Raw genomic sequence first — 14,267 nt, forward strand, 5'->3', positions numbered from 1 at the left:
ACACACATATATATATATATATATATATATATATGCAAAAGCTCGTGTGACGGTTGTCTAAGTGATTCTTAGACTTGAGATCACTAAATTATTTTATATAGAGAATGTTATACTTTGATCTTGTTACATATTATCTTAATCGAAGTAACAAAGAGGCAGACATTTGGTATAACATGAACTATATAAAAGCGTTTAAGTGATCAAGAGATGATTCATCACCTTAGATAAATTAGGAAAAATGTTTCATCTGTTCTCAAATAGTGTCGACTGAGAGATTATTGGCCAATATGGAATGAGATTTGAAAAGAATTTCAGATCTTATTCGAATGATCAATGATTATTTTGTAGAAAACAAACATGATTTAACAAGGCAGATATACTATATGCTTTAATGCTAAATCAGAACATTATTTATGAAAAGATTTTAGTTATATTGATAAATCGGTCACTAAAAGGTTAAATCAAATCACTAATGACTTTTCTAATATTTGGGGGATCATGACACATTACTAAACGATACACCTGATCTTCAAATATAAATTTATTAAATGTTGAGTTGATAACAAATTAAATTGTTTAATTTATTTAATTTAATTTAATAATTTATATTTAGACCAACATATTAAGAACTTAATGAGTCATATACATTAAAAACCATTAGTTAGAAATTAAATTATGATGATTTAATTAAGTATAACTTTAATTAAAATATATTTTAGAAATTAAAAACTAGAATATAATTAATACATGGATTATATTTCTAGACCTAGAAAAATCAAGTAAGGACTTGATTAAATTAATTTCTAAAATTATTTTGAATTAATATGTGAATATTATTCATGGGGCAAATTGATATTTTGCTAATTTATAGGATTTTTTATATTTTCTATAAATAGTAAGTTATGCCTTTTATTTTTGTGGTTATCTGTTAAACATAAACATTATGTAAGTCATAAAATAGAGAGCTAACACTTTAGACACATCAATCCCTCTCTTCTAAATAAGGATTTAAGAGATTTTTTATCAGTAGTTCACGTGGATTACTGTTGAAGATCGGACAATTGAACGACTTGTGGTTTGTGACAATATATCATTTAAGAATATTAGATTTTCAAATAATAAATTCATAAACAATTCTAAATTTATCTAACAAGATTTTAAATTTTTTTAAATAATTTTTTTTTATTATTTTTACTGCATGTATGACATTCGAGAACCCAACAAATATAGCATATGGTATGGGCACCTAGATGCCATGAAATGTATACTTTCGGGAATCTTGGGAGCTCTCTGTCTCCCTTGACTCATCCAAGAATACCATGCATAGGCACTTTGATTCCATCTAAGAATTTAAAACGTATGATTATATAATTGAACACACACATGTAACTAAAATTTTCAACGTGTATTGAAAATAGAATAGATTGTGATCGGTGGTTCGTTAATTACTCTACAAGAGTAAATGAAATTTCGAGGAAGTAGTAATCAATAAGGATAAATTAATTTAAGTAGTTATAAGAGAATAGGGCGGAGTTCGATATCCGATAATAAAGAATGAGAAAAATCTTACTTTAGTTTCTTACCTATATATTTATTCCTCACTCAGAACCTGTAAATTTTATCAATTAAGTTTCCATTTTTTTTATATTTCTAAATTTTGGGTTTTTATTTGTCAATTTATTTTATTTATTTAAGCTCATGGCACATATTTTATTTACTAAAATGATGTCAATTAAAAAAAGATAAAAAAACTAATAATCAGTAACATTTTTGTATGATGTGCAAACTTTCTTCTCTAATACAAATATCATTTAAAGAAAAATTGACGAAAGAAGTTGATGAGCACTTACAATAAGACATGATTGTGAATTTTTATGAAACATTTAGGATTTAATTGATAATATATATAGGTTTAAGAATAAATTGAGATTTTAAAAAAATATATATGAACCTTGATTTTCCCATAGAGTACTGTCCTTTTTTCTTGTTATGAACCGAAAAATAAAAAGCAAAAAGAGTAATGGTGATCTCAACTCACATTGCATCAAATATTTATGGCGATATAGACTATAGTTATTAAACTTGGTATAATCTAGCTTGGTTGATCCACTTGAAAAATTCTTGATTTAGAGTTTAATGCAAGCCATGTTTTAATTTAAATAGAAAAAGACATGATTTTATATAAACCTAAATATTGATTTAATAGGTTGATTCATAAGTAGGTTAATCTGGTCAAATCTAGTTAAAACAAGATTCATGCATGCATTTCTTTAATTCGGAGATCCGGTTAAAAATACATGCATTTCTTTTAGTGGTGCATGGAAAGGAGTGGTACCTTCGAGTTGAAGTATTTTGTTGGGTGGCTATATTTAATAAAAGGCGTGTTGAGTAGAAAATGTATTATTGAGGTTGATGATGCAATGTGTCCCATATGTTGGTTGTTAGAGAAATCCGTAGATCACCTCCTCCTCATTCATTGTAAAAAACATTGAAGCATCTGGGCTAAGTTTATGGATTGGTGGGGTTTTTCTTGGTGTTGTTCGGGAAGCATGCCATCATATATCTTGTTCAAGAAATATTTGGATACAATCTTCTCTCTAACCCTAACCAGGCTATGTGTGTGGATCAAAGCATTGTTTTCTGATTTTTCTTGCTGTGTTCTTGATTTATGACTCTCTGCAGATGATTTATTAAGAGAAGATCTGTCTGGAATGAAATTAAATATAGAATCTGACTCTTCTAATGTGGTTAATTGGACGTATAAATCTTCTATTAGGCCATGGTATTATCGTGAACTTTCCATCCTAGTTGCTCGTTTCTCTTCACATATGGGCTCTGTGTCTTTCTCTCACATATTGCGGGGAGCTAATCACATGGCTGGTGGTCTTGCTAATGATTTGGCATTCAGATAATGTCTCTTAATGTTGCATTCTGTTTGGTTTCCCAGAAAGTGTTGCAGTAGTGGCTGGCTGGATGTGCAATTACAACTCTCTGTGTTGTGCGGGTTATTCATGGTCGGTCGTTGCTGGTTCATTACTCCTTGAAACTCTGCTGGTAAGGATCCCACTTCGTATCACCTTGGTAATTTAGCTTAGAAGAATAGTAGCGTAACTACAACATTTAATATCGTTGCAACGGAATTTTTCTGTTGGTACGAGATTATTATTCTGTCGGTGAAAGTTTTACTGGTTAATTCACTGATAGAATATGTCCATCAGAATAATATTTTTCAGTGATTTTATTATTTACCACTAATTTTGTCAATAAAAAAAATAAAAACCAATGATTTTATGATAGAAAATATGCATAAAAAATTTCACTTTATTTCGTCGATATTTCTCTAGGGAAAATTATCATATAACAAAACAAATATTGTATATATACAATTCCGTCAGTGATTATTTAAAAATATATTTTTAAAAAATCTATTTAACAAAACTAGAAAGTAATATAAATAATATAAATCAACACTCCATACTACTCAGAATTGAATTGCTTGGAAAAAAAAGAAAAAAAATAAACTCAAAAAATTTGCAACAAATAAATAACATAAAAAAAATAAAACAACAACATTGATCTCATATATGAAAAAAAATCCTACAACAACATTCATACAATTATTAAGAATAGAAAATTTTAAAAATATAATAAATAAACAAATATAATGAAAAAAACACAAAAAAAGAAGAAAAAAAATCTTATCTTAATATAGTTGCGAGTAAAGTTAAGAAAAGAAATAAATAATTATATAAAGTATGTTAATTAAAAAAAATCTGAGAAGAGAAAAGAAAAAACAAGAAGAAGACATACCCGATAGTGAAGGAGAGAAGAGAAGGGAAAAAAAAAAGGGATGTTGATGTTTTTAACATAAGGGAAAGAAGAAGAAGAACAGGCACGTCTCTTGTGAAATGAATGATTCTATTTATTGGGGCATTTTACCGATGGTTTTACAGATGGATAATTAAATATTAATATTTTTAACCATTCCATCGCTGATTTTGTCAATAATATTTAATTTAAATTTTTAATTTAATAAAAAAATTTTAAAAATCGCTAAATATCACCGACGACTTTTTAATCCGTCGATGATTCTGTCTGTAATATGTAATTTAAATTTTCAATTTACTCGAAAATTTTTAGAAACCTGCCAAATAACACCGAGAACTTTTCAATCCGTCGGTGATTTCGACTATAAAGAACAACTAACAATGCAATTGAAAAGTGAACAGTTCTTTTGCTATTTGGAAAATACCAACGGAATGTTTCGTTGGTAATTCCCTTTTTAATTGATATGATGAACAGTGTCAAGGAGAAGTGAGTAATTTACCAATAATTTTACCGATATAATTAATTCTGTTGGTATAAATAACATGCCATAATATTTTTTAGCCTTGTTTTAATTCCTTTTATTTTTCATTGTAATTCCCTTATATATATTGAGGAAATATATTCATTAATAAAATTCACTATAATTTACTGATAAAAATATTTGATCGATATTTCTATTTCTATTTATATTTATATTTATTAGTGTGTATCCGCAAAGCAGCATCTTTTACAGATTTGTGTTTCCTCCATTCTTTGCAATTCAATGCTTTTTAAAAAAAAAACCCAGTTTGATAATGAGAAATTAAAAAAAACCCGGGTTGTCCAAAGTAGTGATCATCACACGTAATTTGTTCACGGATGATCGCATTTTGCAGGCCGATATATAAAAATCGGAATGCTGGATAAAAGCTTTGATGATAAAAAATAATATATGCTGTCTTTCAATCTCTGTCCGTTGGTTGATTTATTAATTATGAGCAGACGCAAAGTTACTTGTCACACAAGGGTATTGTAATTATTTTCCGTCGGTGCGATAGAACACTGGTTTACCTGCAGTGATAGTAGCTTCCATTACCAGCAAGTTACTATTACAAATTAATCCTTAATTTATTGCACCATGATTTGTTCGAGGATTCTCGAATATTCCCCTGATCTATTCATGCGGCGGTTGCCCCTTGCCCCTTGTTTATATATATATATATATATATATATATATATATATATATATATATATATATATAAAAGAGTGCGAACCGAAGCCATGAGAAGGCGGCCAAGACCAAAGCATCCCTGAGGCTCAGAGACGAACAGCCGTGAAGCTAAATCTAGCAAGCCCACAGTGTCAAAACAGTTTTTTCCTAGAGTATAAGATAATGATTTAGAGTATAAGATAATATATTCTCATGGCTTCGGTTCGCACTCTTTTATATATATGATCCAAGGCTAGTGGTGGCTCTGTTGTTTTATAATTAATTATGTTATATTAATAGTAGTCAAGAAGCACTACGGAGCCCATGGTAGAGATTGTCAATAAAAGATCAATGATCAAATTAGTGGTGGCTCACGGTTGGAGAGCTTTCACCTCACCCCCGTTGGCCCGCAAGTAAGAGAAGTGTGTGTGTGTGTGGGTGTATGTGTGTTTGTGAGAGAGAGAGAGAGAGAGAGAGAGAGAGAGAGAGAGATGAATATAGAGGCTTTTAATCTATTTTTTATTAACGTTATTAAGAAATGCTGCCGGTCAAGAATAGCCCGTAACATTAATTATCTGTTCCGATGGCCGCATTTTCCTTCCCAGTTTTGTAGCAGCGTAGTATTCGTGTAATATTTGGACCGAAGTGTAACCTCATTTTGCAATGCGACAAGAAGCCCGCGTCTGTCGGCCTTCTAGATACTTTCCAATTGTCCCTCCCACTCGTGACCACTGACAAAAGCCCTGACGTGGAATCCAATTATAACAGAGCTCAGTCTTGGTTTCAAACGTACCTGGAGGTGGTCGGGGCTTCATTACAGTTCATGCAATATTGTCATGGACGGCAAAGAAAACCATGTATAATTAATTTATTGTACATTTAATTTACACGACTGGTGGATTTGCATTGTGGAAGTATCATCTAGTCATGTCTCCACAAGAAAATATAAGCTTCTTATGCAATGATGTGCATGCATTCGAATTATACAGTATTTATTATGTATTTTTTCGATCCTGGTTTTTGTCTTCTTTGGGAAGTCGAAGCATTTCTTTAGAAGAAAAAGTACTATGAAAGAATAAACTAGTATGCACTAGGTGATTTTAGCCCTCAAGAAGTGGACTTTTTTCTAGTGATTCATTCGCTCTAGGATGCACTAGGTGTTGCAACATGCTAAAGTAATTTTTTAACATAAAAAATAATATTAAAACACAAAACCTAGATGAACCAAAAAATAACTCAATTAATATATTAAATTAACCTAGGTTAATCTTGATTAACCGACTAAAAATGCAATCTACATTATAGACTCTATTTAGTTTAATATATATTTTTTAAGAAATTATTTTTACCTAAATATATGTCAAACAATCACTTTCTTTTTTATCGTTGAAATTTAGTGAATTGCTCTCTCTTCTCTCCAACTTAAAGAGTAAAATGCAACAAAAATAAACTTTCATCAAAATTAGAATTACAAAAAAACAGGAACGGTAAAGAAAAAAAGATGATATTGTGAGAACCGAAAAGAATGTTTTCCAAGTTTTTTAGATTATTAATTTTTTCTCCTTGTTTTCAACTTAAGACCTAGGATTTTTAGTTTATTTAGTAATAAGGATTCATATTTGATGTATTTCATTTTATATATCAGACGAAATGTTCAAGAAATAAATAGCATGTTATTGGGCTCATATATAAAAAGGTGTGGTTAAATGTTGGCTTTGTAGAAATATAAAAGCATTTTGGAGGAGATCTCATAGAAAATAATGAGTTTATTCTAAAATTATATATTAAGATATCCTGTTGATTTTTCAAGATATGATTAAGATTATGGGATTGCATTATTTATCTTTAATTCGGATTTTGCTTAATATTACATTTTACCCTTAAAGTACAGTACAATTTTGAATATATATATTCGTTTTAATTAAACTAGAAATTAAGCATAAAGTAAGTTGAAATGGTTTCATTTAATTAAGAGAATGTGTTAGGTAACAATATAAAATTAATTATTTTAACATCTTGCCAAATAACTTCAATTTTTAAATTAATTATTTAACTGTCGTTGGCTTAATTTGTCATTGTGTATGTGTCATTAAACTATTTAATTATTATTTAATCACTCTTATCCTTAAAACGTAATATAGCCTAATTGAATAAGATATTTTATCATAATATATGGTTTTAGGTCCAAAAGTTTCTTGAGGGCGACTATATATTAAATTTGTTTTCAACGTCTAATGATGTCTTTTTAGCAGTGAGCTCTACCAGAAGGTGTCTTAACCTTTGGTGATTTTTATACGTACTTTACACTATCAATTGTATTTTTTTATATATGATTAAATTGAATTAGATAATTTGAACAGGCAAATGATCATGTACGTGCATAATTTATTTGAGTGCTAATGCAGCCATTTTGTGAGAGCCCCCCCGGCCCCTCTCCAATCACATCCAGCTTTTTATTGGCCCCTCTCCTTTCTTGTCGTCCCAACCATTGGCTTATTCATTGCCTTATTTCAACTATAATCATTTAAAAATGTGAAAGACATACGTATTTATTAAGAATTTTTCCCCTCCAATTATTTAATTAGTGGCTGTAATCTGTCAATCGTATATGTTCCTGTCAAATCAATAAAAAAGAACACCCGTGAAGTCATGTATTATCTTCTAGAGTTGGATGGAGAATGTTAATGGTTGTTTTTTTATTTAAATATAATAAAATAATATTTTTTTAATTTTTAAAATTTTATTTTTAATGTTAACACATCAATATGATCAAAAACATTAAAAAATTTAAAATTTAATGAAACTCTAGCAGCACCGCTCCTGAAGCAAACTCTAACCATGATTGCTTTTAAATGTGTGTGGTTGTGATTGTTTTTTAAAGTGTTTTTTATTTAGAAATGTATTAAAATAATTTTTTTTATTTTAAAAAAATTATTTTTAAAATCAGAGCATTAAAATGATCTAAAAACATTAAAAAATATTAATTTAAAACAAAAAAAATAAAAAAATTTTAAAAAATATTACATGGCAGGAGTTTTCTTTTTCTCATGAATAAATGCCCTAAAATCTCTCCTTTTTTTTATGCCTCGGTTGCTTTGGGCCTTTTCGTATCTCTCCCATGCTTACAGAACTTGCACGAATGTGTCTGCCGAACAATATAGCAATGCAGAGTAAATGATTAATCTCTTGTGTTCAGGTGTACCTATAGCTAGCTAGATACGTGCACCATGTGAAGAGATGCAAAGAATCAGAGACTTGCACGCTTGTGACACGAGGGACGGTTTATTTTTTAATATATAGTCTCTGAAAAGAGGAGGAGGGAGTACGTTAGCTGAAAACGTTTTCCTTCTTCTTCTTTTTTTATCCATCGAAAATATGATTTCATTAATACTAAAGAAAGGGTATTAATATATATTCTTACTTCTTTCCATTGAACAAATCTTCTAAAAAATAATAAAGCAATTAAAAAAGAGAATTAAACCTCAATTAATATGCAAGTGGATAAAAAAAATATGCATAACAGATTCCACTTACATATGCAAGTGCAAAAATATTTACCTCTTATGCATTTTAAAAGTACTTTAAAAAAAAATTAATATTTAAATTATTTTTATTTACTTCAAATTAATATTTTTTTAGTCTTTTCAGATCATTTTGATACGATGGTATCAAAAGTAATTTTTTAAAAATAAAAAATATATTATTTTGATGCATTTCTAAGTAAAAAGCACTTTAAAAAGTAATCATAACCATACTTATAAATAGACCTGACTATTTAGAACTACATTTCTAATGATGTTTTAATAGATTTGGAGTTTTTTTGTTTAAAAATATTTTTTATATATTTTTAAATTATTTTAATATGTTGATATCAAAAATAATTTTTTAAAAATAAAAAAATATTTTAAAAATAACCGCTAAACTTTTTTTTTCTCCCATGGTGTAAAAAGGTTTCATAAGAATGTTATAAAACTATAAATATAGGCTGCCAAAAACATTGAAAACGAGATCCACATAATCTCTCTCTCTCAAGATAATGTAGTTTGGTAGATAAATTGAAGTTGAAGACATTAAAAAGCAAATAACTACGCCTATTGGATGGTGGTATAGCCTTTATCGCGGTGGAAAAGGCATGCTAGCCTTATCGCCTATTGGATGACATAAACGTCTACTTGCGTGAAATAATTGAGCAGTTGAAGATTATGAAGCTCATTAACTCCATGCAATGTGGTCATCTAGTAGTTTGTGCTTTCGCTACAACGTAGGGACCAATATTTTAAAAAACCTAGAGAATTACTTACAATTTGTATTAAACTTCAAATATAGTTATTTAAAAAAATATTAACCATAAACAAACATCATTTTTTCTTTCTATTAAAGTATCTATTGTTAATATTAGAAAACACGGTATTTTTAACTGAAGTTATCATTTAAAAATATATTTTATTATTATCAAAGAAAAATAATAAAAAATATTAAAATAGTATGTTTGTATTTTATGTGCGATTGAAAACAAAAAAAATCATAAATATAATAAACCGTGTTCAAAATCTATTTAAAAATTTTAAGAATAAAAAAACGATTTGAATTAGATTCTCATCAATAATTTATTAATAGTATCATTATTTTTATATCAAATACATAATAATTCAAAATAAAATTTTTAATATTCAAATAAAAAATTTATAATAGTACATAAGAACCATGTAAAAACTAGAGAGCAAGTGAATCTAGTAAAAAAAAATTTCTAATTGGAAAAAAAAGGTAAAAAAAAAAAATGGTAAAGGGTCAAGCCCAGCTCTTGCCTCTTTGTAGCAGGATGGGCTCGCTCGAGACTAAAGGTTAGGCCCATATGCTTGACTTTGTTTTATTTTTTTAATTGAAAAAGGTGTTGGCTCATGCCGTGAACAACCATGTGGGAGACGCTATACACTTTGAGCGGTCCCATATCTAGTAACATATACCAAAACATCTAGGTATTTATTGTAGCAATATTTTTTCATACTTAATTTTTGTTTTTAAAATTACATCTTTATACAAAAATTAAATCATAAGGAACCAAAGATTAAAAAAAAACAAAGATATTTAATGTTCACTATGATTTTCATAAACAAAGTCCATTATGATCCTAATAATTTTTTTTTTTTAGTCTTTGTAGGAGGGGGAAGAGAGAATGTGACTATATTCATTGAAAAGAGAGGATTTTGATTAAAAATGTCTATTTTCATGTCAATGAATTCCTTTCAATGAGGAAACTTCAATTGAAATGTTATTTGACATTTATCATGTCTGGAAAAATAGATTTTGCCTCTTTTTTTCTTTATGGTTTAATTCTCTTTTTTTAAATATTGTTTATAGGTTTTTTAATCCTATATTTTTTTAATTATCTTATTTTTTTTATAACAACCTTTTTTTTCTTATTGTTGTGTTGAGTGGTTAAAGCGGACTTTAAATTTTGACAAAAGCGTTGATTCAATTCATGCTTTCAATATTGAGCCAATTTTATTTTTTTCATGGTTTAATTTGTTTTTCTATATATAAGAGAAAAGGGATCCTTTAGTTAAGGAATTGGTTAGGAAATTTATTTTTCCTTACTATAATTGGTTTTTCCTTTATTAATTGGAATCTTAGTGTTTTTTTTAAAAAACAATTCCTACTTAAAACATGTTTATTCAATAAATAATAATATAATTTTAATTGTACCATAAATATGACCGGCCGCTCCTTGCCTCTAATAAAATATTTATCATTAATTACTTTTTTAATGTAGTATTAGTTACTGGATTTGAATTTAATTAATTAAATTGATATGCTCGTTTTTTTATATACTATCTCATTAAAGATGCAGATTTTAAAACAAAATAATTTAGAGGGTGAGAAAAAAGGTTACTTTTACTCAATTAACTTTCATTATTAATTAAAAAACTTAGGACTTAGAAAGAGAATTGTGGTAGAGATTTTATTTTTTTTCTGTTTGAAAAATAATAAAAATATTATAGAAATAAAAAGACACATGTTCTGGCTATTTTTTTTCCTTCGTCATTGATTTCTTTGTTTGATATTATTTTTAGTTGAAAATTTTTTTTCGCTCGATCTAAAAGGTACCGTGGGTCATCCTTTAATTTTTTTTTATTTTTTTTTAATAAAATTCTTGTTACCTGACCTGACCTAGATATAAGAAATTGACATCCCACCACCTCTTCCCTTTAATAGGAGAAGAGTCCCATTTGGACTGGCCATCTCAGGTGACCATACTACAACTGCCACGCACTGTACTTGTTCGAATTTTGTTCGTACTATCGCAAAAACGAAGGCGTATGTACTGCATGACGTTTATCCTCAGCGAGGCTGTATATCGTCTTTTGTTGAGGTGAATTTTATTGAGGCGAGGAGGAGTGGACGACCCGCCAACGTACCCTTAATTAAAACAATCACATCTTAATTAACAGTTGCCATTAAATTAATTTGCATCTTAATTGACACTCATGACTCCCGACAAGTCACGAGTCTTTGCAAGAAGGAAAGAAAGCCAAAATGCTTATTGCACATAATATTTATTTAGGGGTTGCAATAACAAATGCTTACATTGATTGAACGGATAAAGGAAATAACAATTAAAAAGACAAAAAAACCAGCAACTTAACCGGCTTTACAGGGCCAGCCGGCCTCATGTTCATCATCTCTAATTAGTTTCTCCTAAACTAAGCCAGCCACATGGATAGTTCCAAAATTAACTGTACTAATCCTCTATTAGTATTTCTTGTATTTACTTTTCCCTTCCTAAAGTTCATGTACATTTTCGTACTTCTCTTATGGCATATGTTGCATCCACCCCCCCGACCGATCAACCAATCACATGATAGAACAAGCATTGGGATTCTCGTCACTGAATATCTGAGGTGCATGGGGATGATGATGGTCCAGCAGAAAACCGTGGTTTCCTCCCATCCCTGGTTGAATTCCTCCCATCCCTGGTTGATTCACCGCATAGTAACCTTGTTGATTGTAGTTGTACTGATTATCATAATGATTATTGTAACTCTCCACCACATGATTTTGACCGTACACCCCATCAAACCAGAAAGTAGGTGCCGGACCTGGATATCCAGAATACTCCATCTTGCTCACCTCCACCTTAGCACCAGCAGCCTCCTCCTTCTTCCCTCCATCCCCTTCTTTCTTCTTCTCTTCACCTTTCGCTTCCCCCCCTTTCTCTTTCTTCTCGCCGCCACCATCAGCGGGGGCCGCTTTGTTCTCCTTTTTATCCCCACCGTCTCCGCCGCCTGCTTTGTCTTTCTTCTCTTCCTCCTTTTTCGGAGGAACCACCTCCACTGCTCTCCTTAGTTTCTCTTTTAGGTACGGTGCCAAGTCCTTCACGTCCATTGTTCCCTTCACCGTGACCAGATCCTTCGCCGCGTCCACAGTCACGCTGCCTACACCTGTTTTTAATTAGCCACGTCAGCCATCTATTCTTTACTATTTTGCCACCGACTTTGAATATTCAGATTTAATATGTTAGTTAGATCTAATAATCAAATGTATAATTAACTAATTACCTTTGATTTTGGAGATGATTTTCTTTATTTTTGAAATGCAACCTTCACAGTGTAGCCTGATTTTCAAAACGACGGCACTCTGCAACCACCAAGAGTTATTAAAAATTAGTTAAAAAGTACTGACAATAGAAAACAAAAGGATAATCAACGTCTATATTCACGATTAAATCTTAGGAGGCAGTAATTTATTTATTTACCTCTGGAGGTGGTTTTTTCGCTTCTTCCTTCTTCTCCTCCGGTTTCTTTTCGGGTTTCTCATCGGCCTTTTTATCGCCGCCACCAGCAGCGGCACCATCGTCTTTCTTAGGTTGGGGAGAGATAATCTCCACTTTCCTCTTGGTCTTCTCTTCAAGCCTGGCTTTGATTTTTGCTGGGTCCACTTTCCCCGTCACCGTTAATTTGTTGCCGGCACAATCTGTCTTCAAACTTTCCACGCCTGAATAAACCCACAAAAACATCAGTCTTAGCAACCGGAAAATCAAACTCAGATAAATTAATTCTTAGATTGCTAAATGTTAGTTGCTATAAATAAATAAAAATCACCTTCTAAATGTTTAACGGCGTGTCTAATTTTCTTGGCACAGCCTTCACAATGCATGTCCAGCTTGTAAACGGAAATAACTTTGGCCTCATCTTTCTTTTCACCAGCATCAGCGGCGGGCTTCTTCTCGGCTTCAACCTTCGCACCTTCTTTCTGCTCGAAACAACAAATTAAGCCAAATTAAGCAAGGAATAAATTAAAATTGAAGAACGGAAAGTGAGTGAGCTTAGTGGGTTTTAACTAACCTCGGCACCCATCAAGGTTTTTTTTTCTTTTTCACTGGCAACTCGTTGTTGGTTATTGGAATTGTTTTTGAAGATGTAAATTGGAGGCAAACAAGGCGAATATATAGAGAGGAGAAAAGGGGTAGGTTGGTGGAACGTATGCGAAACAGGAGGATGGGTTATGTATATTTATGGATGGTGATGATGGTATTTTGATGAATGATGGATGATGATGGAGACTTTTAGAATGAGGTCAGCACTGGTGGGCGAGGAGAGAGAGAAATGAGTTTTATGGTTTGTGCCGCCTTGGTGGACAAAACAATTGTCTAGAAACGACGGCATTCGTGACAAATCATCTGGCTTTTTACCTGACCATGACGGGTCATTTAAAAACGGACTCGATTGTCATCAGACAGGCGGTGGTGTGAGAGGGAATTGCTGGTTGTTACAGTGCCAGAAAAGTTATGCGTTTGCTGTGGTTGGCACAGTCAAATTTTAAAGGAATGGTTAAATGTTTTTTATTTTGAAAATATATTAAAATAATATATTTTTAATTTTTAAAAAATTATTTTTGATATCAGTATATTTAAATAATCTAAAATTAATTTAAAATTAAAAAATAAATTAAAAAAACACTTCTAAAATATAAAAATAAGAATTGTTGGTTGTTACAGTGCCAGAAAAGTTATGCGTTTGTCGTGATTGATGCTGTTAATTTTAAAAAAGGTGTTTGAGAAGGTAATAGTTGTTTTTTAAAATATTTTTTGTTTGGAAATATGTTAAAATAATATTTTTTTTTTATTTTTTAAAAATTATTTTTGATATTAGCACATCAAAATAATCTAAAAACATAAAAAAAGATAATTTAAAGTAAAGAAAAAAATAAAACAAAAATAAAACTTTTTTAAAATATAAAAATAAAAAAAAC

The 14,267-nt window shown here is 30.2% G+C and overlaps 1 protein-coding gene across 1 annotated transcript; it reads right to left on the reverse strand.

The window, feature by feature from the left end:
• Positions 1-11,542: 11,542 nt before the first annotated feature.
• On the reverse strand, positions 11,543-13,519 carry LOC133689782 (heavy metal-associated isoprenylated plant protein 5-like). Its single transcript, XM_062109819.1, has 5 exons — positions 13,361-13,519; positions 13,118-13,268; positions 12,772-13,010; positions 12,575-12,653; positions 11,543-12,457 (listed from the first exon to the last, which is right to left on the reverse strand). Exons 1-5 carry the CDS (start codon positions 13,370-13,372, stop codon positions 11,871-11,873), a joined length of 1,068 nt encoding a protein of 355 aa, XP_061965803.1. The 5' UTR covers positions 13,373-13,519; the 3' UTR covers positions 11,543-11,870.
• Positions 13,520-14,267: the final 748 nt, after the last annotated feature.

The sequence above is a fragment of the Populus nigra genome, chromosome 3 (assembly GCF_951802175.1).
Source record: "Populus nigra chromosome 3, ddPopNigr1.1, whole genome shotgun sequence".
Classification (NCBI taxonomy): Eukaryota; Viridiplantae; Streptophyta; class Magnoliopsida; order Malpighiales; family Salicaceae; genus Populus; species Populus nigra.

Excerpts from the sequence above, each read along its gene's own strand:
- LOC133689782 (XM_062109819.1), bottom strand. Across the intron at positions 13,011-13,117 it reads CGCCGTTAAACATTTAGAAG|GCGTGGAAAGTTTGAAGACA; the intron begins GTGATTTTTATT and ends GGGTTTATTCAG. Across the intron at positions 12,458-12,574 it reads AATCATCTCCAAAATCAAAG|GTGTAGGCAGCGTGACTGTG; the intron begins GTAATTAGTTAA and ends AATTAAAAACAG.